The sequence below is a fragment of the Rhinolophus hipposideros genome, assembly GCF_964194185.1.
Source record: "Rhinolophus hipposideros genome assembly, chromosome: 8".
NCBI lineage: Eukaryota > Metazoa > Chordata > Mammalia > Chiroptera > Rhinolophidae > Rhinolophus > Rhinolophus hipposideros.
This window is the reverse complement of record NC_138054.1, coordinates 48028840-48055285: the sequence shown is the minus strand read 5'-3', so window position 1 is coordinate 48055285 and position 26446 is coordinate 48028840. Positions and strand designations below refer to the sequence as shown.

General features: G+C 41.0%; 1 protein-coding gene across 9 annotated transcripts in view; it reads left to right on the top strand.

Annotated features, from left to right (window-relative positions):
• The window catches only part of AK4 (adenylate kinase 4), a 75200-nt gene extending 49133 nt beyond the window's left edge, over window positions 1–26067 (top strand). For 5 of the 9 annotated variants that reach the window (XM_081055070.1, XM_081055062.1, XM_081055065.1 and 2 more), the window contains 3 exons: window positions 17670–17842; window positions 19684–19802; window positions 20913–26067. In XM_081055070.1, coding sequence (XP_080911196.1) covers window positions 17670–17842; window positions 19684–19802; window positions 20913–21027 — 407 coding nt within the window. In that variant the 3' untranslated portion in view covers window positions 21028–26067. The remainder of the gene's footprint in view (window positions 1–17669; window positions 17843–19683; window positions 19803–20912) is intronic. The other 4 variants (XM_081055067.1, XM_081055064.1, XM_081055066.1 and 1 more) reach the window with 1 other exon arrangement.
• The last annotated feature ends 379 nt before the right edge of the window (window positions 26068–26446 follow it).

The following is a 26446-nucleotide window of genomic DNA, read 5'->3' as shown; positions in this document are numbered from 1 at the left end:
GTCACAAGTGACTGTGCAAATTTTTTTTGGTTCTAAGTATTCATAATTTTTCCTACAACTAAGTATTTATTGAACACCAATTCTGTGCCAGTCACTGCCCAGACATCACAGTGGAGCAACGAAAAGAGTGGGCAGGACCTAGCCCTCTTGGAATCTGAACCTAGTGTTGATTCAGCCTTTGTGCTACCCTAGCCAGTGAGGGTCATCTTTGATTTAAATCCAAACTATCAGAAGTTGGTTTTTACCAGTTTTGTCAATATGAGCTCAACAGTATCTAAGTGAAAAACATGGTCGTCTTGAGTCTCTTCCTCGTTTGGTTGGATTCTCTCCTGAGACCTTGTCCTCTTGTCTTTTTCTGGGTGGCTTTCTTCTGATTGGTCTGACTGCTGCCTTGGGATGAGGAACAATCTTCCTCATGAGGAACAATATAGTAGGTCATCCTGAGTTTTCAGCAAAATGACTGGATTTTAATATGTATGCATTAAGGGCCATTGGAAAACATGTACACAGATATTTGAGCACACCCTAGAAAAATTTGGTTCAGAGATGAAAGAATGAATAGAGTGTACATTTTTTTGTGTGTCCTGATGTGCTTGGCAATGGTTCATGGGAGGAGGGAATAGCCCACTTTCTGACCTCATAGTCCAGGAGGAGCAAATGCTGCATAAACAACAGCAATATAGAATCTTGGGAGTACCAAGTGAAGGCGGTGAAAGGTCGAGAGGTAGCCCAGAGAAAAAAAGGCCTGACCCTCTTTTGGGGATGAGGGAGGCAGCTATTAGGAAGGCTTCCTGGAATAGATTACACCAAGAGCTAAATTTTGAAAGTGGGAGTAGAGCACATTCTAGACAGAGAGGGAAGAAAACCACGTGCAAATGGTAGAGGCATGAAACAACATGGAGTGTTCTGGAAACCACAAATCACTGGATCATCCTAGAGCTGAAAATAGCAGATGAGGCTGGAAAAGTGGGTCAGGGCAAAAGTTTAACACTGCATGAAATTCAGAAACAGTGAATTGAGTAAGCATCAAAGTTAATATTAAAAATGGCTAGAAGGAAGTTAAAATAAACATTAAAACTTTGAGTTTGAAAGAGTGGATAACTAATTTTTTTTAACTTTTTTACCAATGAACATTTAAAAAACAACTAGATATAAAAACTTTTAAATTTAGGTACACTAGACATTAAACTGTGGTTTCTCTGTATTTGTGGCACGTCTCGTCATACACTTTCAGATGCACTTAGTGCATTTGTTATTGCTATTAATAGTTAATTGGGAGCCTATAAAGTAAAGCACAAGATGAAATTGTCTTCAAATCTTAATTTTAGATGTTAGGAGAGCTTACTTCCCCAATTTATGAAACAGGTATCTTGGGAATTGGGTAAATTAAGAAAATTGAAGAGTTTCATCCAAAGCATCAGAGGTATACTTTGCTAGTTTAAAATTAAACATTGATCGTGCACTAAGTATGCAGAAAGCACCATACTAAGAAAACGGTAATGTGGTAGGGGAAGCATGGACTTATGAGTCAGACATGAATAACTTATTAGCTGTAGTCTTGGGAAGCAAAGTTCTTGTGTTCTTTTTTTTTCATCCATAAAATAGGAATATGTATGGCATTGGTTTGCACGGATTGGCTAATAAATCCTTAGTAAATCCTTAGTAAAACTCTTAGTGGAGTTCTGAAACATACTAGGCGGTCAAATGGTAGATATGTGTTGTTACTATCAATGTTAAGCTCTTGTGTATACAGAAGTGTGAGTGTGTGTGTGTGTGTGTGTGTGTGTACATACTGATATAGATGTTAGAACTTAATGTTTCAATAATAAACTGCTGAGAACTTAAAACATGTCATTCTAATAAATAAGGATCACCATATTCATCCCTCATTAAGTATAGTTGGGGAATGCATAACTAAAACCACTCATCTTCCATTAAACTTTACCTAATAATATAAAAGAAAACAATATATATATAATTCTGTTCATTGTCCTATCACTAATAAGAAAACCCAGACTTTGGAAAGATGAACAAGTTAATTAGGGTTAAAAGTAGAATGTGATGCTGAAAAAATGCAGAGAATTTAATTTTTATCTTTTTACACTGTTTTTATAAAAGTGATACAGGATCATTATAAAACATTCAAACCATATGGACAAATTAAAAGAAAAGCAGAAAATCACCTAAAATCCAACTAACCAGAAATAACCAGGGTTAACAATTGAAAAGCATCATTCTAGACACCTCTCTATGCACATGTACAGATAGAAATGTGTAAGAATGGCATCAGACTTTACACACTTCTTAAAAGTATTTAATTTTCCTCAAATTTAACAATAGCAAAAGCTAAAGTGAACATGAAGGACTTATAACTGAATTTCAAATAAACCTTTCGTCATCACCAGGGATATGAATTCCTATGGGAGCTCTTTAAGATATGAAAGCCGTTAGGAGATTTACATTTTTGTTGTTGTTTTTTGTTTTTCTAAAAACCTTCACATTTCAAATGTAGACAGCAGATATTGTCTCTCTACAGTAAACTGTAACTTCTTAATTATATGTTCACTCAATATACTTCCTCCTATCTCTTCTCCCCTTCCTCCCAATTTTCATTGGCTTTTGTTAAGATTTATTGTAAATTTTCTTCTGTATCTTTATCCGTTTTTGGTCTTACATTTAAAAAATTTAGATGAATTCTGTGCTCTGGTTTTCTTACCCACTACCACTTATCTGTTCATTTTATTTTGATTAATATCTTAGTGAATATACTATATAAATCATTGGATTGTAAACTTTAAATGTGTGAGTTATATGATATATGAATTATATCTGAATAAAGCACTGCTTTTTTGATGGGGGGAGGTGTTAGATTAACCTGGTTGTGAGCTTTATTTGATAATGAAACTAAAGTATTCATACATGTTCATTCTTCATAGTTTGTTGCTTATATGGAACATTGTTATGTAGGCCAGTGAAAGCAGCCAAATAATCTGCAACCATTTTTTTTCTCACTGATTAATAATTCTGGCATTTTGTAAAGAAGGTGCATTTTTTTTTAAAGATTTTCAAACATTCCAGCATGTAGTCTAACACATTGCAAAACAATAATCATAATGTCTTAATAGCCTGCTTTTAATAAGATATTCTTTTTTTGACAAGTTTTATTATTTATTTTTCAATTACAGGTGACATGATATTAGTTTCAGCTGTTCAACATAGTGATGAGATGCACTGTTTTCTTAACACCACTTTTCCATTCATCACTTGGTTGACCGGATTTTGTTAGTTTTTCCTTCCTTCTTTCCTTGCTCCCTTTTCTCCCTCCTTCTCTCCCTTCTTGCAGAAGGGCTCTTGAGGTGCTGTGGGACATGAGTTTCCAAGTGTGAGAGTGTCTCCTTCTTGTTGAATAATTCAGCTGACCGGGAGTGGTCCTGTGTCCTTCAGAATTTTGCAGTCCTTATCTTCTTATTTTCTTCTGGCCTGGATTATTGCTCTGTACAAGCCTAAGGCCAGTCTGACTTTCCGCCCCTTTTGAATATGATTTTTTTTAAATTGCATTGTTACTATTTAATATAAGACAACTTAAACATTATAAAAAGGTACAACTTACTTTCAAGTCTTTAGGTCCTGGAAAAATTCTTCCACATCAACAAACTGCTGGCCACCAAAGCAAATTTGGAGTTAGTAATTTGGCAAATAAGTCACTGATAGGGAAACATCTACTTGCAGTTGTCCAAGTAATAATTAACCTTTGTAAATAGAGAATGGATAGTAACTTTGAAAAAATCTGAGCTTAATGCCTAACTAACTTGAGAGCTATACTAATAATTTCTTTCTTTTTTTATTAGTTTCAGGTGTACAAAACAATGCACTAGTTTGACATTTCAAACTAGTGAAAGTGATAACCTCCCTCCCCCTCACAAAGTGATAACCCCCTTCCCCAATCTTTTTTGCCTCTCTGACATCATACATACCTATTACAATTCCATTGACTCTATTCCCTATGTTATACTCCATATCCCATGACTTGATTTTTCTATATAAGAGTTCCTGAAGAATTGCTTCTTCATATTTGACATAAATAGAATATCTCAAGGTTGGGTTTTTTTCCTTCCTATCTTTATGTAGTGTGTTCTTTCGATCTGCAATTCATTTTTTTTTTCCCTTTAGGGAAAATCTCCTGTATTAGATCTTTTTTGTCCATTTGTCAGTTTTTCTATTTCAAGAATTCTGGTTATATTGGATACTCTATTGAACGTTTTCTGTCTTTATCCTATTTTGTTTAAAATTTTTTCTGTTTCCTTTTGGCCTGAAACATGTTCAGACCTTTTAATTAAAGGCAGGGGAGCGCAAAGCTTTGCTTATGTTCTGTAACTACTTTGTAATTTCTCTGCCTGTATGTACCATGTACACTCCTGCTGAAAAGCCTTTGCACGTACTATGCTCTGTGTAATGCTCTGCCTCCAGATATCCATGTGGATTGCAGCATTCAGATCTCTACTCAAATGTACCTCCTGAGAGAATCCTTCCTGTACCATCCTGTATCCTCACGTTGCTCTTTCGTCTTACCTTATAATCACATGACATTATACGTTTATCTGCATATTTGATGTTTCTCACCTTCCTTACACCCCCCACCCCCCAGTGCAGCCTTCAGAAAGCAGATTATGTCTGTTTTGTTCATGGCTTTATTGCCACTACCTACAACAGTGTCGGACACGTAGAAAAGGCTGATGATGAATATATGTCCTGCAGACTGTCGCTGGACAGATGTCGGGGGGACACTCAGCCTCTGTGTTTTTCCTTGGGGTGAGAATATGGACCTATGATGAAATTATTTATAAATTCCTTTTGTCTTAATTGAGATACAATGGGAACAGTCTTCTCCTAATTTGTTTAGAGAAAAAAGCAGAATTCTTAAACAGAGGAGCTTTTAAGCAAAGAAATTGCAGATGACAGATCATTCCTTAATTCAGTATGCCTCCTCCCTTACTGGGAAAGGGCTCAATGATTTTAGTATAAAAACAACGGTTATAAGTTAGTATTTACCTGTGTCCTTAAACAGGAAAAATCATCATGCTGATGCCAGAGGATCTCAGTGCCATTTGGGAGTTTCCCAAAGAATGCCTACCTAAGAGGATTTCATCTTTTATTTCACTAAGCCACTTTGAAGAGGCAGAGTTACGGTTTAAAACCAAATTTTCTGGAATATCTATCTTCTCTTTATCAGTGGATCAGGAAGGAATGACTATAGCATATCTAGGTTTTTAAATGATTTATTACTCATCTACAAGCTTCTCGAGAGCAGGTCCCACTTGTAAGTCTCTAGGATTGTAAAACTCTAGGATATACAATTGCTGGGTTCCAAGTGTCCCAGGAAGGTTTCGTGGAACAGGAAGTGGGTCCTAGGGCTCTCAGCACAATAGGAAATGTGGAATTCACAAAGTGATACAATGTAGCTTCAGCTCTGTTTGCCGACATCTGGAGCACAGCTGCTGCTTTCTTTTTCCCCCATCTGTTCATAAAAACTAGATGAAGTGGAATGTGGAGGTCTTAGATACATGTACAAATATTATGTAAACAGATAAGGTAATTATAAGATGAGAAAAGGCCTTCATGAAACAGGTTTTGATGGTGATTAATTTTAACTTGCTATTAAGGTTTCTGGTTGGTGGCATGAATGGTTTGAATGCCCCTGGGTTAGGGAAGACTGGAAGAATAGGTGCCTGCTTTCGGCTTTAGTTAATCAGTCAGTGATGAATTGTGATGAGCAATGGCTTGCCGTTGTAATTTGGTTCTTGCTTTCTCAACAAACTGACAAGAGATGTGGTCTCTTCCATGCTGGCCCCAGTTCTTAGTGGAGGTGGAAAGAACACTTGATGTTGTGTGGCCTTTTCACAGGCTGCCCATAATAGGCGGATGTTGCCCTTCGGAACTGCTCTTTTATTTCCATCAAACGGAGGGCTTGCTTTTCTGCTTGGGAATGTGGCGGTGGACTCTGGCTCTGTGCCCTTCCTTTGGAGTGAATGCACTCCAAATTAGAAAAACAGAAGTGACCTAGTTCCCTATTCCCCTCTATTGCTGCAGCTTGTTGCTGGGGCACCTCTTGCTTCAGCTGCTTCACCTCCCTCAGGCTCTTGGCATGGCTGAGAAGAGCAGGGGCCAAGGCCCAGTGGCCAGAGCTGCTGGGAACACAATGCCAGTCAGGAATTTAGACATCTCTCTGCACCTAGTGAATCTGTATGTGTGTGTGGGGGGTGGGGTGAGGGAGAGCAATCTAACAGTCAACCTCAGGCACCATAATGTGTGATATAGCATGACAGATTTGGGGAGAAGTTAAACTACATAAAATTTTAGTTTTCAATGTGTATTGGCTGGTTGATTCAACAGGACAGAGCAGCTTTTCTGGGCTGGGTTAGGAGACGAGGGATGAAGATAGCCTAGTATGGAAGCATGAGGTAGGTTTCCCATATACCTGGTGAGAAATCCTGTGATGGAACAGTCTCGTGTGTAGTTAAAGGGAAGAAAGCAAGCTTTCTCTGCTTAACATGTGATCTTTATTTTCATTTGCCCATTGGGTTTTCTGGTTTCCTCAACAATTAATGGAATATATTCACGTGGAATAGGCTATCGAAGGAAGCTGGACTATGTTAGTCATTTAGAAAGCATGTCTTTGAGGCTTACTTTTAGTGAGAATAAAAGCATACCACAACTTTGCCGCAGTTCTGAAAGGAAAAATTAGGAATGCTGCCACCTGTTGACAGGATTTGGTTGTGCGTCTGGTCCACTTGGTCAGTAATCCCTGCCCAGCGGGAATACCATAGCCACATGGAGCCTGTATCCTGGGCACTTCAGGAATAAACATAGCGCCAGCCCTCAAGGAGCTCCTCATTTTAATAGAGACTACAAGCAAGCATATGTAAAGAAGAAGACACCCCCCCAGCTAGAGTGGCAAATTCTCCTGGGGCCCACCAATGTAATCAAAGCCTGCCTAGTCTAAATCGCGTACCTAAGAGAAGATAATCTCTTGGGATACATTTAAATACTTTATAAATGCATTGAATACTTTCATGTTCAGAATGGCCATTCTGATTTAGACACAAGATTTCTGTTAGAAGATTTCCACAGATCATATTTTCACATTCCATGCATCTGCTAATTAGTTGTTTCCTTTCAAATCCCCATATCCTAGGAACTCAAAGGACCAAGGAATTCAGTCTCATACTAGGAGTAGTTCTCTAGAAGAGAACTTGGATAAATGGATAGCAAATGATAACTTACGTGTATTAGAGAGCAAAATACTCCTGTCGCCATCCCCAAGTGACTATGACCATCTCAGGTCCTGATAAAGAGACGTTCTTGCTTGGTAGGTTTCCACTGGTCTTCATACTGTGCTCCTCTGACAGTATGTTCATTTTTAAAACTATGTATGGCTGGATAATGATACTGCTGAAAATGGTGTAAAATGTGTTGGTCAGATTGCACCTTATCTCACATTCTGCGCTTGGCAGCTGACCAATGTGAAAATTACACCTGAATTACTTTCGTGATTTGCTCAACCCAATTTGAGACACTGATGTAAATCAATTGAAGGAATGCTAGAGCTACCATGCCTGCCTTGTAGGACACCCTGTCATATTGTGTGCCTGAAGCCTTTAAGTTAGGATCTGTGGGCTAAAGAATAGCCATATTTTGAGCGTCTTGTAGACAAATAAATACTGCTACTCACTTTATGGAGCCTTTGCCCGTATGCCTAACATGTACAACAGAGAGCCTGGCTCCAGGCCTGTGACACTGCACCCCAAACTTCAGTGGGATCTTCAGCCCATCCCCAGAGATTAGGACACCACATCTGCCCTGAAAATTATATTATTCAAAGTTAGTCACTTTCAACTGTGTCTTTCATCTCTGTGATGCTTGTTATTAATGGAAGTGAGTCATCCCTTAATGTCCTTTTTTCTTTTTTCTTCTCTTTCTCTCTTACGGATTACCCCCTCCTTCTCCCTATTCTTGACTTTTTCACTGTCCCCTCTGGAATCTTCTTTCCTTATACTTTTCTCCGCCCTCCTTTCCACACACTCTAGCTCTTTGAAGAATGTTCTACCTTCTTCTGCCTTAAAGGAAACCTGGTCTCCCCTTAGGATGCTCCTTTCTTTCTCGTCTCTCCTGTTGTCAAAGAGACAAATTCTCCCACATGAAAACATCATATTGGGTGACGGTGGTGGCATGATTCTGCCTCCCCACTCTCTTTCATACTTTTATAAAAGCTCAAACATATCTTTATCCTTCATGTTTTTGTGATCAGACTTGCGATTTGTCCTTTTACCTCCAGTCCCACGTTGCCTTCCTTTCTCTCTTTGCTCGTTTTGCCAAGCCTCTCACCCTGCAGTTTACCCTGTGCCTGCCACCATTCTGGGATTTACATGTAGCAATATGCTTATTCCTCACAACTTTTTGGATGAGATATTATCGCCCTCATTTTATATGCACAGTGGTTGGGTACCCAGGGTCACAGAGGGAGTCAGTGGCATAGCTGGACCTCAAATCCTGGCGGTTGGCCTGCGGAATCTGTATTCCTACCTGCTAAGCTATTTTCCCCTAGACATGTGTTTCAAGTCATGTGCAATAATATTCATTATGGTCTGATTGCCAACAACGTAGCTGCCCGTCAGTAGGGGATTGGCTAGATTATGGTACATCCAGACCATAGAGTACTCTGCAGTTATTAGAGTGAGAAAGCAGTATATACTGTGTACAGAAAAAATCTCCAAGAGATATTAAAAGGAAAAAGCAAGGTACAGAGCATCGCTGGGGAGAGAATCTGGCATGTCCGTGCCTTCGGGTGGGCTCCCTGAAGCCACCAAGATTGGGGTTTCTCAGGTCATTCTGTAAGCTGACTGCTGTAGTCACCAGGGGCCGGTAGTTCTCCCCATCTGAGAATTGGCTTCTCACATTCTTCAGTTTTCTACTCAGGAGGAAGACAGCATGGTGTGCGATTCTGGAGTCAGATAACACTGGGTTCACATCTAAATTCCTGAGTTATTAAACGTGTGGTCTTGGGCAAGTCACTTAACTTTTCTGAGCCTCAGTTTTAACAACTTTCAAATGGGGATGATGCCACCACCATTGCCGAATTATTGTGACTTTTGAGATAATATCTATTCATTCCACAAATATTTATTTGCTGCCTACTCTGTGCCTGACACTGTTCTAGGCACTAAGGAGAAGAGTTGTAAACAACTTTAAAAGATCTGCCCTCATTCAGCTTACATTCTGGTGGGAATAGAAGCACTCAACAATAAAGTCCAGAGGGGTGCCGGGAGCAGGGTGGAGGCTCCATTTAACAGGATGATAAGAGACATCCTCACTGATGAGACACAGTTTGAGCCATGACGCGTGGGAGCTGAGGGCATACGTGGAAATCTGGAGCAAGAGTGTTCCAAGTAGAGGGAACACGAACTGCAGATGTCCGAGGTGGGAGTGGGCCTGCCTATTTCAAACAGCAAGGATGTCGGTGGGGCTGGTGTAGTGATGGAGAGGGAGCTGAGGTGAGAGCGCCAGGAGCTAGGCAGGCCTTCGGAGGCCACTGCCAAGGGTTGGCTTTTCTTCTGCATATAACGTATCTGGCACGTTGGCGATGCTCAACAAATAGTCCCTGTGATGATGAGGATGTTATCATGATGCTCTGCTCTTTCGGCAGAAGAAAGGTGGCGTGGTCTTTTGGATTCTTTGAATTATTCTTTTATGTCCCTGGAACAACAGCAGAGAATAGAAAGAGCACTTAAACCACCAGAGACCTGATACCTGATATGAAATCCAAGGTCAGCCATTGAACCTCACTGAATCCAAACTTACTCATCTGTTAAACTGAGGGTGGTAATTCCTGCCCTGCCCGTGGGGACGCACTGAAGACGAAGAGATAAGTAAATGTATATAAATGCTTTATAAATAGTAAACTTCAATATGTATGAAGCATAAAGACGGTTTGCTGAATTATCGTTGAACCGCGGACTTGGGAGCCATCTCGTCCAGCTTCTCCCAAGCAGAGTTGCCTGGTCTGTGTGAGTGCTTCTAGGAGTGGGGCGCTCACTAGGAGAAAAGACTGCACGGCTCTACCTTTCTTGACTTGGATTCTGTGTGGATTAGCTCTTTGGAAGCGTGTCCCATTGCTGCCTCAAGGTCTGTCGGTAGCTTAAGGCCGCGGCATGTTTGTGTGCTGATTTACCAGTCTAATTAACTTGAACCCAGATTAACACTTGTCATGATAAGGTATTGAACTGGATCAGGAAAGTGGGTTTAAAAAGCTTTTACTCCTAAACAATGAGGTAGGTGACTGGAGAGGCAAGCAGATAACCCACAGAGTGGGAAGCTGTGCTGTGCCCGGGGTCTCAGCTGTGTTTAGCTCCCTTGCGAGTGGGTGGGGACCAGAATGTGGCGTCTGTGACAGAAGTGCTGAGCTGTAATTGTGGCAGAGAGCACAGAGCCCCAGCAACTCCCAAGTTCTTAAAAATCTCAGATAAGTAATTCAGTATGGGTGAGTGGATTGGTGGATTGGGGGCCTCGCCTTCCTGCTGCCTTTTGAGGTGAACTGGGAAACCAGCTAAGCTCTAGGAGCCTCTACGAAGAGCCACCACAGCTATTTACTGAGCACTCACTGTGTGCTTAACACTTTGCATCTTAAACATTTTATAGAGATTGTCTCTTTCAATCCTCAACTGCCCTATGCAGTAGACATTAGCATTTCTTATGAGGTGAGCTGTGTTTTCCCCAAAGTCATGTGTTGCAATTTTAACCTCTAGGACCTCAGAATGTGACTCTATTTGGATTTGTGGTCTTTAAAGAGGTAATTAAATGTAAATAAAGTTATCAGAGTGCGCCCATAGTTAATATGACTGGTTCCCTTATGAGAAGATGAAGTTTGGATACAAACAGGACAGACCCTATGAAGACACAGGGAGAAGATGGCCTTCTGCAAGGTGAAGAGAAAAATCCTCAGAAGAAATTAACCCTGCTGACGTCTTGATCTCAGACGTCCAGCCTCTAGGACTATGAGAAAGTAAATTTCTGTTGTTTAAGCCACCTGTTTCGTGGTACTTTGCTATGTATGGTAGCCCTAGCAAATTAATACACCCTTGTTTTACATCTGAGAAAACTGAGGAGAGAGAGATGACACAACTTACAGAAGTTCTCACAGTGATGGCTGGATTGAGCTGGGATTGAAATCCATGTTTATCTGATTCCAAAGCGTGTGCCCACAATGAACAGGTTACACTGTGTCCTGGGTGTGTTTGGCTTAAGGTGGCTTCTCCTCACTTTTGAAATCACAACTGGCACCTACATCTTTGACTTCAGGTCCACTGTTCTCACTAATATTTCGTAATTCTCCCCTGCCACACTTTTCTTTAGAGGTGAGATCCTAGACAGGAATGGTATAAACAGGTGACTTAAGTTAGGGGTTCAGTGAATCTGGAAGATTGGCCTCTGGGATGTCCCTTCTCAGTTCTCCCATGAACAGAGATGATGGAGACTCGTTCTTCGAAGTGGTTTGTACCTGCTTAGAAGTATGTGGAACTTATCCCCAAAATGGGCCGATAACAGGTACTTAATATAACACTTCCACTGTTGCTGAGAAATTTGGTGGCTCCTAATCAGGGGGAAATGCTAAAATTACCTGGGTAATTTTTAAAAAATACCCAAGTCCTGATCCTAGACGTTTCATTTTAGGAAGCCTGGGGGGGCGGAATCTGGGTGCCCGTAACCTTTTTCCCTCCTTTTAAATCTTCCCTGGTAATTTTGATGTACCCCATCAGATGGGGAACCCACGAAGTTGTGGAATGACTCATTTCTGTTGGTACTTCTAAAACTATTGAAATGGTTGCATTCCAATAATATTAACATCATAAAACTCTTCCATTTTAACTTCCCTTATTTACTCATGGACTTCTGTATTTTCCATGGTTCTTTCAACTTTAACATATTTTGAGGTTGGGAGGACATGATAAGAGCCATTGTCGTAACAGAAGACCGCTAAGCCACCAGAATTAATTATTCTGTGCAATAGGTAGGCACAACCCAATATATTTTTGAAATCTGTTCCTTCTGAGGTCAGCTTGTCTTGTACACAGTTGCATTTTCCACCCATTCCTCCAGATGGCCCCAGAATTCAGGAACAGTTGGGAAGCTGACCAGACTGGCTTGTAGCCTCATCAGTTAGGGAAACATCAGCCAATAGGATTTGAGCTTTTATAATACTTGTTGGAAGAACTGTTATGTTCTGTTTTAGAGCTCCTTGTTCTTTCCTACTGCTGTTCTCAGCTCTCAACCTCTATCCAAAGGATACAGAACAATGTGTTCTTGTCGGGGTAGTAGCTAGTGATGCTAGAACACAAGGCCAGGGACGTAGCTAAGAACTCAGGTCTTTTAACAACAGGATCTCTAAAAGTCTTTGTGCACACTTGTCAGTAAAAATGTTTAGTTCACGTCTTCAATGTATAGATATTTATGTACGAATTACATGTTGTACAATTTTATTAATATATATACCTTATAGAAATGTGCCCTCAAATAGAAACTTGAAAACAATAAGCAAAAAAATACAGAAGTTCTATGATCTTCTTTCTGTGCTCCAGTGAGGGTCACTTTGGAAGCTGCTGCTTTAGAAAATGACGTTTTTTGAACAGGGACTGGGGAAAGAACATAGAGATTGATCTTGGGATTGTTTTGGCTACAGGCATCTTTCTAATTCCTGTTGTTGTCTTGTAGCTTTAGTGAAGAGTGTGTTTATTCAGGGAAAGGCAGGACCTGGAAATCAGTGAGAGAGATTGCCTTTATGTGAAAGGTTCAGTGCCCTCTCGTTGCTGGAATTTCAGTGTAGAATGTGCCAGGCATAGTTCCAGAGGATAAAAACAGGAGTAAGACAAGTCTTAAATCTCCATCTCAAGAAGCTCATTAGGGCCAGACTCTGGTGGACAGTGTAGGGGAAGTTAGGGTAAAGTTGCCTATAGACTTAGCATAATGCCCAGGCCTTCTCTGTGTGCTGTAGCCTGCGCAGTCTGAGCTATAGTGATCTGTTGGGGGAAGGGAGGCAGAGAAAAGGTTCTACCCTGTTTCCCCGAAAATCAGACCGAGCCAAATAATCAGCTCTACTGCGTCTTTTGGAGCAAAAATTAATATAAGACCTGGTCTTATTTTACTGTAATATAAGATCAGAAATATAATATAATATAATATAATGTAATATAATATAATATACTGGGTCATATATTAATTTTTGCTCCAAAAGACGCATTAGAGCTGATTGGCTGGCTAGGTCTGATTTTCGGGGAAACACAGTAGTTGAGGGAGTGTGTAATACTAAAAAGATATTTGATGGGAAAGATAAAGGAGGCATGGTTTTATCTGAACTCTTCTGAGACCCCTTCCCCACCCTTCACTCTATGTAGCCATAGATTGAATTGAGCCTTGAGGGACCAAATCTTGCTCCTTGGTGACTCAGATAGTATCACATTGTTATTTATCTGGTAGCTGTCATATCTTTGGGGCTCAGGAATACACCCAGGTGCTATAAAGCCCCAATTCTAAAATTCAGTTTGTTTTTGAACTTAATAATCAAGAGAGAAGTTGCTTAATAAATTGATATTAAAGCAGTCAAACCATTCCATAATAGAAGGAAGGGTACACATTCAGTTTACAGAGCTCAACAGAGTCATATAATTATTTTTTTAATTTGGGGGAATACTGGGGGACAGTGTGTTTCTCCAGAGACTTACCCTTCAATCTAGTTGGGGAGGCGCAGCTCAGCTCCAAGTCCAGTCGCCATTTTCAATCTTTAGTTGCAGAGGGCGCAGCCCACCATCCCATGCGGGAATTGAACCAGCAACCTTGTTGTTCAGAGCTCGTGCTCTAACCAACTGAGCCATCTGGCCGTCCTGAGACATACAATTTTATGGAATTAAATTGGGATTTTAAAATAAGGCAGACGGATCAAATAAGTATGGTCATGGAATGGAAAACCAGAAGACAACTACCCTAGTGTTCCACTTAAATGTTTGCCCACTGTGCCAGGCATTGCTCCCACCCAAGGCTAAGGCTAAGGTTTCCATGGTGTACTTGATCTCAGGCAAATACAATTTGACCTTTCACTTCCCCAAATGTCAAATAGGCATAACCTGATCTAACAGAAATTATGTTGAGATTTGAAAAAAAAATCGAGTAGTTAGCGATACTTTATTTAAAGGTAACATTTGTTTTCATTCTGAAAATCCTGTACGCTCAATTTAGAAAAGAATTAGAACTGGTAGAAGAGCAGAAAACAATCCTGTCTTTTCACTGCAAAAGAAAATCACCATGAACATACTTTCCAGCATAATTTCCCAACATGCGGGTGCCTTTATGTGAAGAGGACGCTTAGTCAGAGCCATTGTGGGAGGACGAACGGCTGGGTGGCTGCTGGCACATGAGCCTGGGCAGGATCAGAAATACCAATTTCTCTGTTGAAACCAGCCTGAATGCAAGATGGATCATAAGAGGACACCTAGGAGAATGTGAAAGCAGTTTCTTCTGATGCTATCTTGTAATGCTGGAACAATCCTTTTGCCTAGTGGGCACATGTGCATACCTTGGGTTAGGCACATGATAGCTAGCGAACTGAGATGTAACCTGCAAGATAAGCCTTTCCCCACGTCTGTTTGAACTTGTTCTATCTTGTCTTAAGCTGAAACGTGCCCCAGGTTTGCTTTTCTCTTTTCTCAGGTCCCTTTGGGAAGAGATGCAACTTAATTTGTATCCCGTCTGTAATACACACCATCAAATGTGAGACACCAGGGCCATTGGTTAGTTTACCTGAATGGAGAAATTAGAAAGTAAGCTCCAAGGGAAGCCTAGAATAAACCATCTGTAGTGAAAGTCAGTGTTAATTCTTTCTAATCCATTGCAGAGCAATCCTTTTGTCAGATTCCATAAAAACAAATTATTAGAAAAATTAAAAGGAAAAACCCAAATTCAAGCCCAAATTTTGGAATCAGCAGATTTAAAAGTACTCTGTAGAATTGCGATACAATTCCTAAGTGCTTTTTCTTGTTTCTATACTTACTGTGACCCAGACTTGCACTGGACCTTAGACCACATGTTGAATTTTCTAAGATGTAGGGAACGGATAATTTCTGATGGACTTGCAACCTTGGGTGCAAAGTATAATCAAGTTCATCAGGGCATAAAGCGGATTGCAATGGCCAAGACAGAAAAGTCTCTTTTCTCAGGGAGTGAGGTAGGAATAGAAAATAAATAAATACTAATAAATTATTTATAGTGGTAAATGGAAAATAAAGAGTAATAAGATAGAAAATGGGAGGAGAATGGGGCTATTTTAAACATACTAGTTCAAGTAGTCTCACTGAAAAGTTACATATATGTACATATCCCAAATTGTAAAGAGTCAGATATTCAGAGACCTGAAGGAAGAACATTCTGGGCAGAGGACAGCAAGTGCAAAGGTCCTGGGGTAGAGGTATCTTTGATACATTCAAAGATAGAAGTGTTAGTGAGACCTACAGAGAGCCAAATTGAAAGTAAGTTGATGTGGCCGAAGTTATCTTTGGGCTTCATGTCGATTGATACTGGATAAAAGACTAAATTAGGGAAGTGTAGATAAGGAAAAAGGTGAAACTGTGGGAACAGTTGAGTTGGGTTACAACTGGGAAAGACATAGGACCCAGGAAAATCAGGAATTTCATCCATGTCTTAGCCCAGAGTCCTGCTGTGTGGAGAGGAGGGCAAAGGAGGCCTGTTTCTTTAGGGAAAAAATGCTAGATGAGGAGCCTGGGAGGGATGGGGTTTGGAGAGAGGGGCCTGGCCTCATGGATAGTCAACAAGGAAGGCTTTTAAAGGTGTATTGGAGGGAGTTTTCAGTAGCAGTTGGTACCTGAAGCAGAGCCTAGGCCTCCTTTGACTCAACAAGCACTCTGAAATCAACTTGCCATTCACACCACTTTGGGATTTCAACAAAGTGCAGCACAGTCGTGGACATTGATGTTTGAACAACTGACTTCCTGCAGTACGAAAAGGAATCCTTCAAATGTTAAGTGTGTTAGGGCCCTGAATTTACGTTGCCATCTTGATACTTCCCATGATGGAAGGGTGGAGATAGGCTGTTGTCCTTATCTAAAGCGATTTAAAAGTTTCTCTTCTGAATGTTGCACTTTCTATTATACTTTCCACCCAGGTCTCCATCCACCTGGCTCTTTTACCTAAATTTAAAGGACATTTTTTTTTAAAAAAAGTGATATTAGATACAGTAAGGTTTTCAACAGCAGGCAACCTGAAGTGACCTGTGGAGGAAAAAGATACTTCAGCCACACGTGGACATACATTGAAAACAGGTCAATCCCTGGGAAAATATTTTAATTTGAAATCACCCTAACTCCTGAAGTTACCTAGATTTTGTGCTTAGAGAACAAAAAGGAAGTGATGCCTATGCACACAAATGTCACTTTTCGTACTTATTTTCCCACATGCAGAAAACCGCGCTGAATTTATACGTTTTTCAGTATCCAAATAGTTTTAAAAGCACCAGTTCTTTTTGAGAGTGGACGTTTGCTCACCTTAAGGTGCAGGCTCAGCTGAAACCTGAGTGAAGGATACTACTTTAATTGATTTTTGACTCTTAAAAAGAATACACACTCATTACACCCACACACACGCGCGGTCTGACAGTTAAGTTCACGAACTCATCCTAGAAAAAGTGCTACACACCTCATTGCTGAATATCACTATGGTCACCTTCGAAGTACTCCCCTTGGGAAGCTATGCACTGACGCCAGTGCCTCGTCCACCCTTCAAAGCAATTTTGGAACTCTTTTTCTGGGATGGCCATCAGCGCTGTCATTGTGTTAGCCTTGATGTCCTGAATGTCATCAAAATGTCTTCCTTTCAATATTTCCTTTATCTTCGGATAAAGAAAGAAGTCACTGGGGGCCAGATCAGGTGAGTAGGGAGGGTGTTCCAATACAGTGATTTGTTTACTGGCTCAAAACTCCCCCACAGACAGTGCCATGTGAGCTGGTGCATTGTCGTGATACAAGAGCCATGAATTGTTGGCGAAAAGTTCAGGTTGTCTAACTTTTTCACACAGCTTTTTCAGCACTTCCAAATAGTAAACTTGGTTAACAGTTTGTCCAGTTGGTACAAATCCATAATGAATAATCCCTCTGATATCAAAAAAGGTTAGCAGCATCCTTGCAACAAGTTCACGAACTTAATTGTCCCGCGAACTTAACTGTCAGACCTTCGTGTGTGTGTGTGGAGGGGGGAGGGTGCATGTACGTGTAGTAACCTAAAAATAATATAAAGTTTTAGAGCAGAAAGGACACAAATTCTGATCCTTTGCTTCTTGAACAAAAGAGGACATGGAGGTGCTGTCACTTGCCCAAGGTCACACAGGTAGTTAAGAGCAGAGCCGAGGCTGGAGCTGGGACTAGTCCAGCAATCTTCAGTTTGTGCACTCTACTTTTATTATGTAACTCCTTACTCTTTGAATAGTACAAATGCTGGAACCACGTGATACAGTAGCATATTTTCTTCTGCTATTCAATTTTGGCGGTAGATAATATTTCAACAACTAATGGGAACTGACAAATGTCTTGCATTTGATATGTTTTGTTTTTGGCATTTAGGTTTTCCTAGGACATTAGTTCAGGCAGAAGCCCTGGACAGAATCTGTGACCTGGATCTCGTGATCACTCTGAACATTCCATTTGAAACGCTCAAAGATCGGCTCAGCCGACGTTGGATCCACCTGCCTAGTGGGAGGGTCTATAACCTGGACTTCAATCCACCTCATGTACAAGTAAGAATGTACAACATACTCTCACCGACTAACCAGAAAGAGGCAAAATATTTTCATGGACAAGTGGGTAACAGATACGAAGACTGTTCAAAAAAAAAGCAAATGTACTTAGCCAACAAATATTTAAAATTTTCATTCACTAGTAAGGGAATGCAAATTAAAGTTTATAACATTGATTGCTGGTTGAGATCTGGGAAAAATGGTACTCTCATCTTTATTACGTATATGCAATATTAAGTCTTTTTAAAAAGCAACTTGGCAGACACCATTAAGGATGCCTTCCCAGCTCCTGGGTGCCATAGGTTCAGTTAAGTTTCAATGTTTCTTTCATTTTGGCTGAGCACTAAATGCCTTTTGAAGTCTTCCTTTTAAAATGTAACTGGTTCTTGAATCCCTTTATTAGATATTTTCTCTTTTCCATCCCAAGAAGCTAGTACAGGAAAAAAGAAAAAAAATGAATGGGGATAAAAAGAGAGTTTTGCATATGCACTGATGTCCAGCACAAATGCTTCACATTTTGGTGTGCCTAGACCTGCTTTTGCAAAGATTCTCATAAAGTTTGAGAAGCTTTAACAGTGACTTGCTTTCCAAAGATGGGGGTTTCCTAAAAACAAGTGCAGTTATAATGCTACTTACGCTATGTCCAAAGGCAGCAGTGAAAGTGCTTGTCTGGGCCAACTCCACCAGCCGCAGTGGCCCAGCTCCCTGGAAAGACGACGCTGTCGCCCTACCATCCTTCTGCTCTTTCTGGAAGCAGCTGTATTTGATGGTCCTCTCAAGTCCTGAAGATGACTTCTGAGCTTTGCAGCCATAAGTCAAATAAAGGAGGGGAGTGGGTGATGAACAGCCTCTCTCATCCCCATCTCTCCTATTATGTCAGGGTAACAGCCATGGGATTCACATGTGATAATTGTGTGGCTCACCAATAAATCCTAAGTGTAAGTTATGTACCCAAAGCCCTGAGCTGTAATGGAATTTTAGTGCGTTTCAAATTTATAGCCAGTTTCTGATTTTTCAATTGAGTTGACTGGGACTTTGGTTCTGCTCTAGCCCGCCTTTTGACAGATTTATTTCTTTTGACTATCTCCCCTGGTGGGTAATAACCATGGACATGGGAGGCAAAATTCTGATCCATCCAATTTGCTATTTAGAAGTATGGTTCCTGGGGAGGCTAAAATACATTGAAAATCTGTTTTGTCTTTTTTTTTCAATTGCAGTTTTTCAGTTCTCAGATTGTTTGTTCCTGATTATTGTGTATCTATGATTCATGCCTATTTTAATTCACCCTTCCATAACTTATTACTCGATTTAGTAAAATAACCTGAGTAGATTAATCTCAGAAAAGCTACATGATAGAATTTGATAGCAGAGACAGGACTGAAATACCTTCTCCTAGCTTACTGTTTTCCTAAGTATGCCAGTTGGTTCTTTGAGACATTTTGTTTTCTATATTAAGAACTCAGGCTTTAGAAAGAAAGTCAGTTTTAGGAATGTGCCGAGGGCCAGAGTGACATCGTCTAAAGGTTGCTTGTCGTTGGGGGAGGCTGCATTGAGGAAGCTGTGAGTTGAAGGTATCATTGATCAGCAGCACTGGAACATGTTTGGAAAGGCCCGAGAAGTTAATAAAGGTTTAATGTCTGTTCTTATGAAATAAGGTCAATAGGCTGTTAAGAATGCCTTTTTTTTTTTAACAAGTACCTTCACCATAACCATTGTTACCCAGGCCTAACTCATTGTATGGTAGGAATCAAAGGTGAACACGTGCTTTTGCACAGGAAAGCTTTTACCTGTGGAGTGGCCCGACTGTTGCCCGTATTAACTGGTTTCTCTGGTGTCTGTAGGGGATGGATGATGTCACGGGTGAACCGTTAGTCCAGCAGGAGGATGACAAACCTGAAGCTGTTGCGGCCAGGCTACGACAGTACAAGGATGTGGCAAAGCCAGTCATCGAACTATACAAGTGAGTGTGCGTGAACGTTTTCATGGCAGCTGGCCCACAAGGAAGGTGTGGAGACTCGTGGGAAGGGCCTTGGGCTGATGTAGGGCAGGTAGTGTTTCTATCAGTCAGATAAGCCCCAAAGGCCCCGCACAGCCCCAGAGGTGAGATGAAATGCTCCGGTTGTTTGTAGGGGGTCAGACCCCATACTTTCATGCTAAAACCTTATAAGCGCTGAAATCTGTTTGTCTCTGTCTGTGTGGTAGTCGATTGCACCTAGACTTACTTTCATTTTGCTTTTTAAGTGGCCGAAATAACTGTTTACATTTTGACATTCCCACATGGCTTATTTGGATAGTATATTAGAAGGGATTTTTTGGCCTACGTGTGTCTAGGAGTTTAACAAAAGCTAACATGGTAAGCTGCAGATTGCAAATTCAGATGGCTGGAAGGGCCAGGTAGGTGTTGCAAATGAGCTCTTCTGCTGCTCCTGCCAATTATCAACACAGGGCAGTCAGGCACAATATGACCAGTGATCTCTGTTTTTCAGGAGAAGCAGAAATCTGGCTCTCTATGCAGAAAAAGAAAAAAAAAATCCCAATTTTTATATTGGCAACAAATTTAAAAACTTTGAGCAGCATGCAAGCCAAACCAAACCCACATGCAGATGGCACTCGGGATAGCAGTTTGCAGCCTCTGCTATAATCCACTTTCTGACCTGTAGCCCCCTCATTGTTTAGCAAGCCTTTCAATCCGAGGTTCCTAATCAGATTATTATGATTCATCCCATATTTCATGATCATGGCAAGTAATAAAGGTTTTATAGTACCAAATTTTGTCAATGATTTGATTTTCAATTGTGTAGTGAGGCAGATTTGTGACTGTCTCCAAAGAGTGATGTCAAAGAAAAGGTAGCATCATGACAAGTATGCCAGAATTGCAAAAGCTATGATTTAGTTGGCTTTCCCCAATGGGGCGGGGGTGTTAATACATCTGAAGGGGCCGTTTGGCACGCAGCATTGTGTAATAGAGACCATGAGATCCTGCTTGCATTATACCCAGGATCTTCATCCACCCTAATGTTATGTTAAAAGGAAATCTAAAAGGCCTTTTTTGTTGGACTTTGTTTTTTAGGAGCCGAGGAGTGCTCCACCAATTTTCTGGAACGGAGACGAACAAAATCTGGCCTTATGTTTACACGCTTTTCTCGAACAAGATCACACCTATTCAGTCCAAAGAAGCATACTGAGCCCGCCCAGTGGAAGAACTAGGAAGATGTGGTCATTCTTTCAATTGTATGTGTAGTATTGGTGCTGTGCCCCAATTAGAAGCTAGCGGAGATAGTTTGCAACATCTTTTCTAGTTTAAATGGTCAACTGATATGAAAACTAATGAGTAGAAAGAGTTGAGGAAGAGGCTCTTTTCTGCCTTTCAAAAGAAGGGTTACCTACATGTGTTTAAGATGTCTCTGCACCTATCTCAAGCCCTTCTCAAGAATGCAGGTGTAGGCTGGACTTCAGCAGTGTCTAACCCCAGCTCTAGCTGATTTTTGACAGTCCTGTTGTTGCCATAGTAGCCTTTTTACAGTGATGGTGGTGGTCTCTGATTCTCTCCATCCCCTAAAGGCTGTTGAACCATAGCCCCAGCCTGAGCATGCCAAAGGCTGTAGCCTGGGCTTTGTCCCATGTTCTCTGGGATGTGTCCCCTTGGTGACAACGGGATTGAAGCCAGTTGCTCTCAGTGGTCGCTTCTTTGACTTGGACTGTGTCCACAATTCATTTTTCCTGTTTGCAGTGACACCTTCTTTTCTGAAACACATTCCATAGACTCTCCTTTTCAGACATCCTGGATTGAACAGATTTGGCTTCTGCTATTTTTATGAAACTGTATTTTTTGACATCTGTTTTCTCCCTGCCTAGGCTAGTAAGTAATACAGATAGTTACTGTCTTCATCCCTCTGAAATGCCTTTCTAAGAGCTGAGAGCTAGAGGACGATGTCAAATCGCTTCACGCACCAGGAACTGAGCTATGCGGAGCGTCTGCGTAAAGTGCTGGTCAGACTCTCATGGGTGGACACCGCTCCTTTCTTTTATTGTGGAAAAATAAAATTCTCAGTCTTTGGAAAATCCTCCAAAAAAAGAAGAAATGTTCACTTACAGAATTGTTAAAAGATAATATCTTATGTATAGGTTTAATAAGACCATATGGAATTACTGGACTAAAAGAATAGTGTAGCTTTTTATTCAAGACAGAAAAACTGTATTTTGAAAGTGCTGCTAAATGTTGATGCTGAGAGTGTTTTTCTCCTGTGACTGACCCAAGCATGTTATAAATAGCTGGTGAAGGCCATGGAGCCTGGGAGGTTGAAGGAACATGTTGCACTAGCTGTGCCTGGACAAAGTACGACAGCTTTACAATTATGAGAAAACAAAATCTTCCTTTTTTTCCCCCTATTCCAAAGATTCTTTCTATAAGGTGGCCATTAAGTCTAGAAATACGGATAATACTATTTTGTCACATTGTAATGTAATATCAATAAACCATTTATTAAGGATTTGCTTGGTTTCCAGACTTGGCGGCCACCTTGTATAATTCTTGCTCTCCTCTAGGAAGGACAATGAAATTTATTCCTGTTGCCTTAAAAATGAATATCCCTCTTCATGGATCATGATTATCCCCAGGGAGGGTCCTTTACTATTCCTGGGAGTGACTTCGGTGTCATCATTGCCTTTGCAGTTTTGGGGAGAGGTTATAGGAAGTGGAAAATGGTCTGATCCTTGGTTCCATACTCTCTCTACTCTTCCAGATTTCCGTTTTCTCTCCCTTCCAGCAAAATAGACAGTTATAGCAGCATCAGGTTACTCGGTATGTCTCAACCACGTTTGCTGTTTCTGAGATGGCCCGGCACGGAGAGGCCTTTCCTAGGTCTCAATAGGAGACCTCTTCAATAGGAGACCAATAAAAGACCTTTTCTGTGGTCTTTGAAAGACGATGCTTGTTTCATGTTCAGTGGCCTAAAAAAATCGATTTCTGATTTTTTTTCAACAAACCAATGTGTCCCTCAATGATTTTATAAAAAATTAAAGTTTTCTTGAAAATATTTTGACAAACGTAAAATTCAAGGGACAGCTCTTCTTGGTTTTCTTTCTACTGCCACACGCATAGTTCCTTCATTCTTACACAGAAAGAGTAGTTTGGATGGTCTCTAAGATCCCTACCTGTCCTCACAATCTGTGATAGCAACCAGCTCTGAATTCATTTTGCTTTCCATTCTCCTGACAGGCTTCCTGCTTTCTTAGAACTTGAAAACGTGGCTGTGTTAATACCCTTTCACACTAAGGCAAACACAAAATAGGTTCCCTTTATCAAAGGCCTACTGAGTGATATGTGCGGTTTCAGGACCTTGACAAACATCTCATTTCATCTTTCAAGCATCCCAATGAGATAGGCACGATTCCATGTGTATAAAGAAAGAAGGCCAGGTCAGAGATGGGCAGTGTCTTCCCCACGCTCCTGCTGCCAGTAAACCACACCCAGGTTTTCCTGACTGCAGCCTGAGCTCGCTCCTAAATGTTAGTTAACCTGCTGTGTCCTGTCCCAGGCAACCCAGGGCGTGGGCCTGTGTGGTTTTGCTTGTATTTACGAGTGGCCTCTCATTAAAACAGCAGAGTTCCCTAGGGTGACATTTAACTGTGGATAAGACTGTTTGTTTTGCGCTGCCCCCCCAACCCCCCGCCCTGTGCTTAAGCAAAGGAAGCTGCTAGTGGAAAGTCTGAGCCCTTGATACTCCTCTGTAACTACTTGTTTATAAATAAAATGAAAGGCTGTCAAAGTAGGCTGGTGTAGGGTCCAGGCTAATCTGTGGAGGAGGTGAGCTCATGTTCCTCACCTACCCTTTGGGGTCTGTGTTTCTGTGCCCCTCCAGAGACCTTTACCCTTGAGCCACACTCCACCATGGTGCTCGCACATCGGTCTGGGCTCCGGGGAGCTAGCCAGATACTACTCACTTTTTTTTTGCCTGAGATCAGAACAAATCAGTCCCTTGCTCCCACTCCCAAACAAGGCCCTGATCATAAACTGATCGTCCCTAAGGTCCTAGCAGGTGAATTTTCAATGTGATTGAGCATTGAATACAGGGTAACCCTTGACTTTATACCATCTTCCTATATTACATTACACATTAACGTGATCTTCTGAAGGCCACATTCACACCTTTGCCCACCCTCTGACGTGGTGGCATTGCTTGTCAGGCACAATCCTGGCAAAACCAGAGGAGATTGGCTGCCTGTCTTCTCCTTCCCCAGGGTCACTCCCCGTCACCCTGGGGCAGCCAAGCTCAGATGAGTTCCAGCTTCAACCCAGAGTGTGCCCCACTCTTTGGTAGGGAAGGGAAAAGATAAGAAGAGCCTTGGGTGAGAAAGGTGCTTCTGTGGCTTTTCCTGCCTCTTAAAATGCTGTTGAGACGTGATAATGTTAGATAGAAACATGCCTGTGCAAACCCGTAAGTAGGGTTTAAGTTCAATATTTGACTTTCACTGTTTATCTAAACAGTTTACAGGTCTGCTGGTGGGGGGTGTCTTTGCTCAAATCATAAAGATTACAGATTTCCAAATGTGTTACAGTAAATGCATTCTTCCTAGTTACTGTTTATTGGACCTTCATGCTAAGCTCGTTACCTGCATTGTGTAAATCTTCCACAGTTACTCTCGGTAATAAGTATTCAATTATCTTGCTGCCTTGTATTTAAACACTGAAATAACCCTGTTCACGTGAACTTGTGTGTTCATGTACCCATAGGGATGAATCAGGAAATTCAACAGGGCATTTTTGGTTCCTTTCGTTAGTTGGACTCTCCCTTCTCATTAACATATATTTGCTCCCACCTGGAATCTCCTTTTGGCGCTTTCATGCTGAGACAGGAAATGGGCACTCAGTGGGTTCTGGTGGTAGGTGCACACTGTATATACAGAGGGCATATGTCTCATCTGTGCTCTGCTGGGTCACAGGAGCTCGGGAGGCAGCCGTATCTACCTGATGAATTTCATTTATTATCTTTCATTTAACAGACAGTATGTTTTCTCACTGTAGTTAATTATGCCAGAGAGACAATTCATAAGGCAGTCATGCTCACGGTATGAATTGCTTTCTCTCCATTCCCCTCCATTTTTAGTAACTCCCTTGTCTATTTGGTGTGTCAGAAGAAGAACCCCGGAATGGAGACTTCTTTTAACATGGGAATGTGGCCTGGTCATGGGGTCAGTTATCATCCCTTTCCGTTTATAACTGACCCAGTCTGGTTTCCAGACGACAACTGTGCAAGACCCAGATGGCGGGAAACCATGAAGCCATATTTCAACTATGAAGAAAAATCTGCTTCCTGCATCTGTTGAGACGTAGTATAATTACAATTGTTTAGAAATGCCATACCTTATCTTTCTTTTAACAAATTGCACAATTCTTGCCAAAATAAATGCCATTATCTATATGCTTCAGGGAATTCCCCAAATTGATTAGTGTGTGTATAAGAAAAAGAGATTAAGATGGTGAAACATTGCCAAAAGGGAGAAAGCTCTTGTGTGGCATGGCTATTCCTTCCTTCCCTGGTGATAATCAGGCTATTTCAGGAAGTACAGTGTTGAAAGACAAGATTTCCTGTTTAAAACTTGGCAAAGGAACCGTACACCTAGAAGATTCTCCCTGGGGTTAGTGTGTGTCTAACTCCATGTCATTAAACCTTTCTTTTCTTCACTTTAACACTTTGGCCACAAAGTCACAAATGTACTAAACAAAAACTGATTTGTATTTAATTTAGAGAAAAGGGAAGAAACACGAAAATTCAGTCTTCATGTAAGCTCCAAGGTGTCAGGGCTGAGAGGGCTTGTCTAGTTTTATGAGAATTTGTACTACTGATTTTTCTATATTCTTGTTTTTGAGATGAACAGCTAGCTCTCTGGGGGAATTGTTGAGTTACAATGGCATTTCACTGTGATTCCTCTCAAGCTCAAATCAATTCTCTAACCTAATGACAACTTGTCTCTTTGGTTTACTGTCCTGTGAAATGTCAGCTCGACTTGCCCAGAAGTTGTGTGTTTACGATGAGTCAGTGCTTTTCTTCAGTGTGAAAGTTGTCAGCTCTCTTGATTTGGGTGTATGTGCTTATTAATTCAAAGTAGCTAAACCTAAACTGTAAATGCTCTCCTGTTAACTGTGTTATTGATTATTTTGATTATCTTGCTTGAAGATTATTCATACTTTTTAATTTGATAGAAATAAAGTTTTTTTCTGCTCATCACTAGTGAATTCATTTACCATTTGTGCAGCTTTTTACACGTGACAATATACCTCTGCACAGATATTCTTAGTTGTGCCACTCTGCAACCACCGATAGCATTATCTCCAATTTACAGACGAGAAAAATAGAGAACGTGGTGTTGCCTGGATAAGGTGACAGTTGGTGGCAGAGCAAGATCCTGAACCCAAGAGTTAGCCTCATTTTCTTCTACACCATGTTGTCTCGCTTTGTTTACCCTGAAGCAGCTTATTTGTTCAGCACTTTATTCTTCACATATTTTCATGGACATTCTTTATTTGTGAAACGACTGGATCACGTGAGCAGATCACATACTACAGATTAGGAGACTGGACCAGAGTATGTGACTCTAAATTCA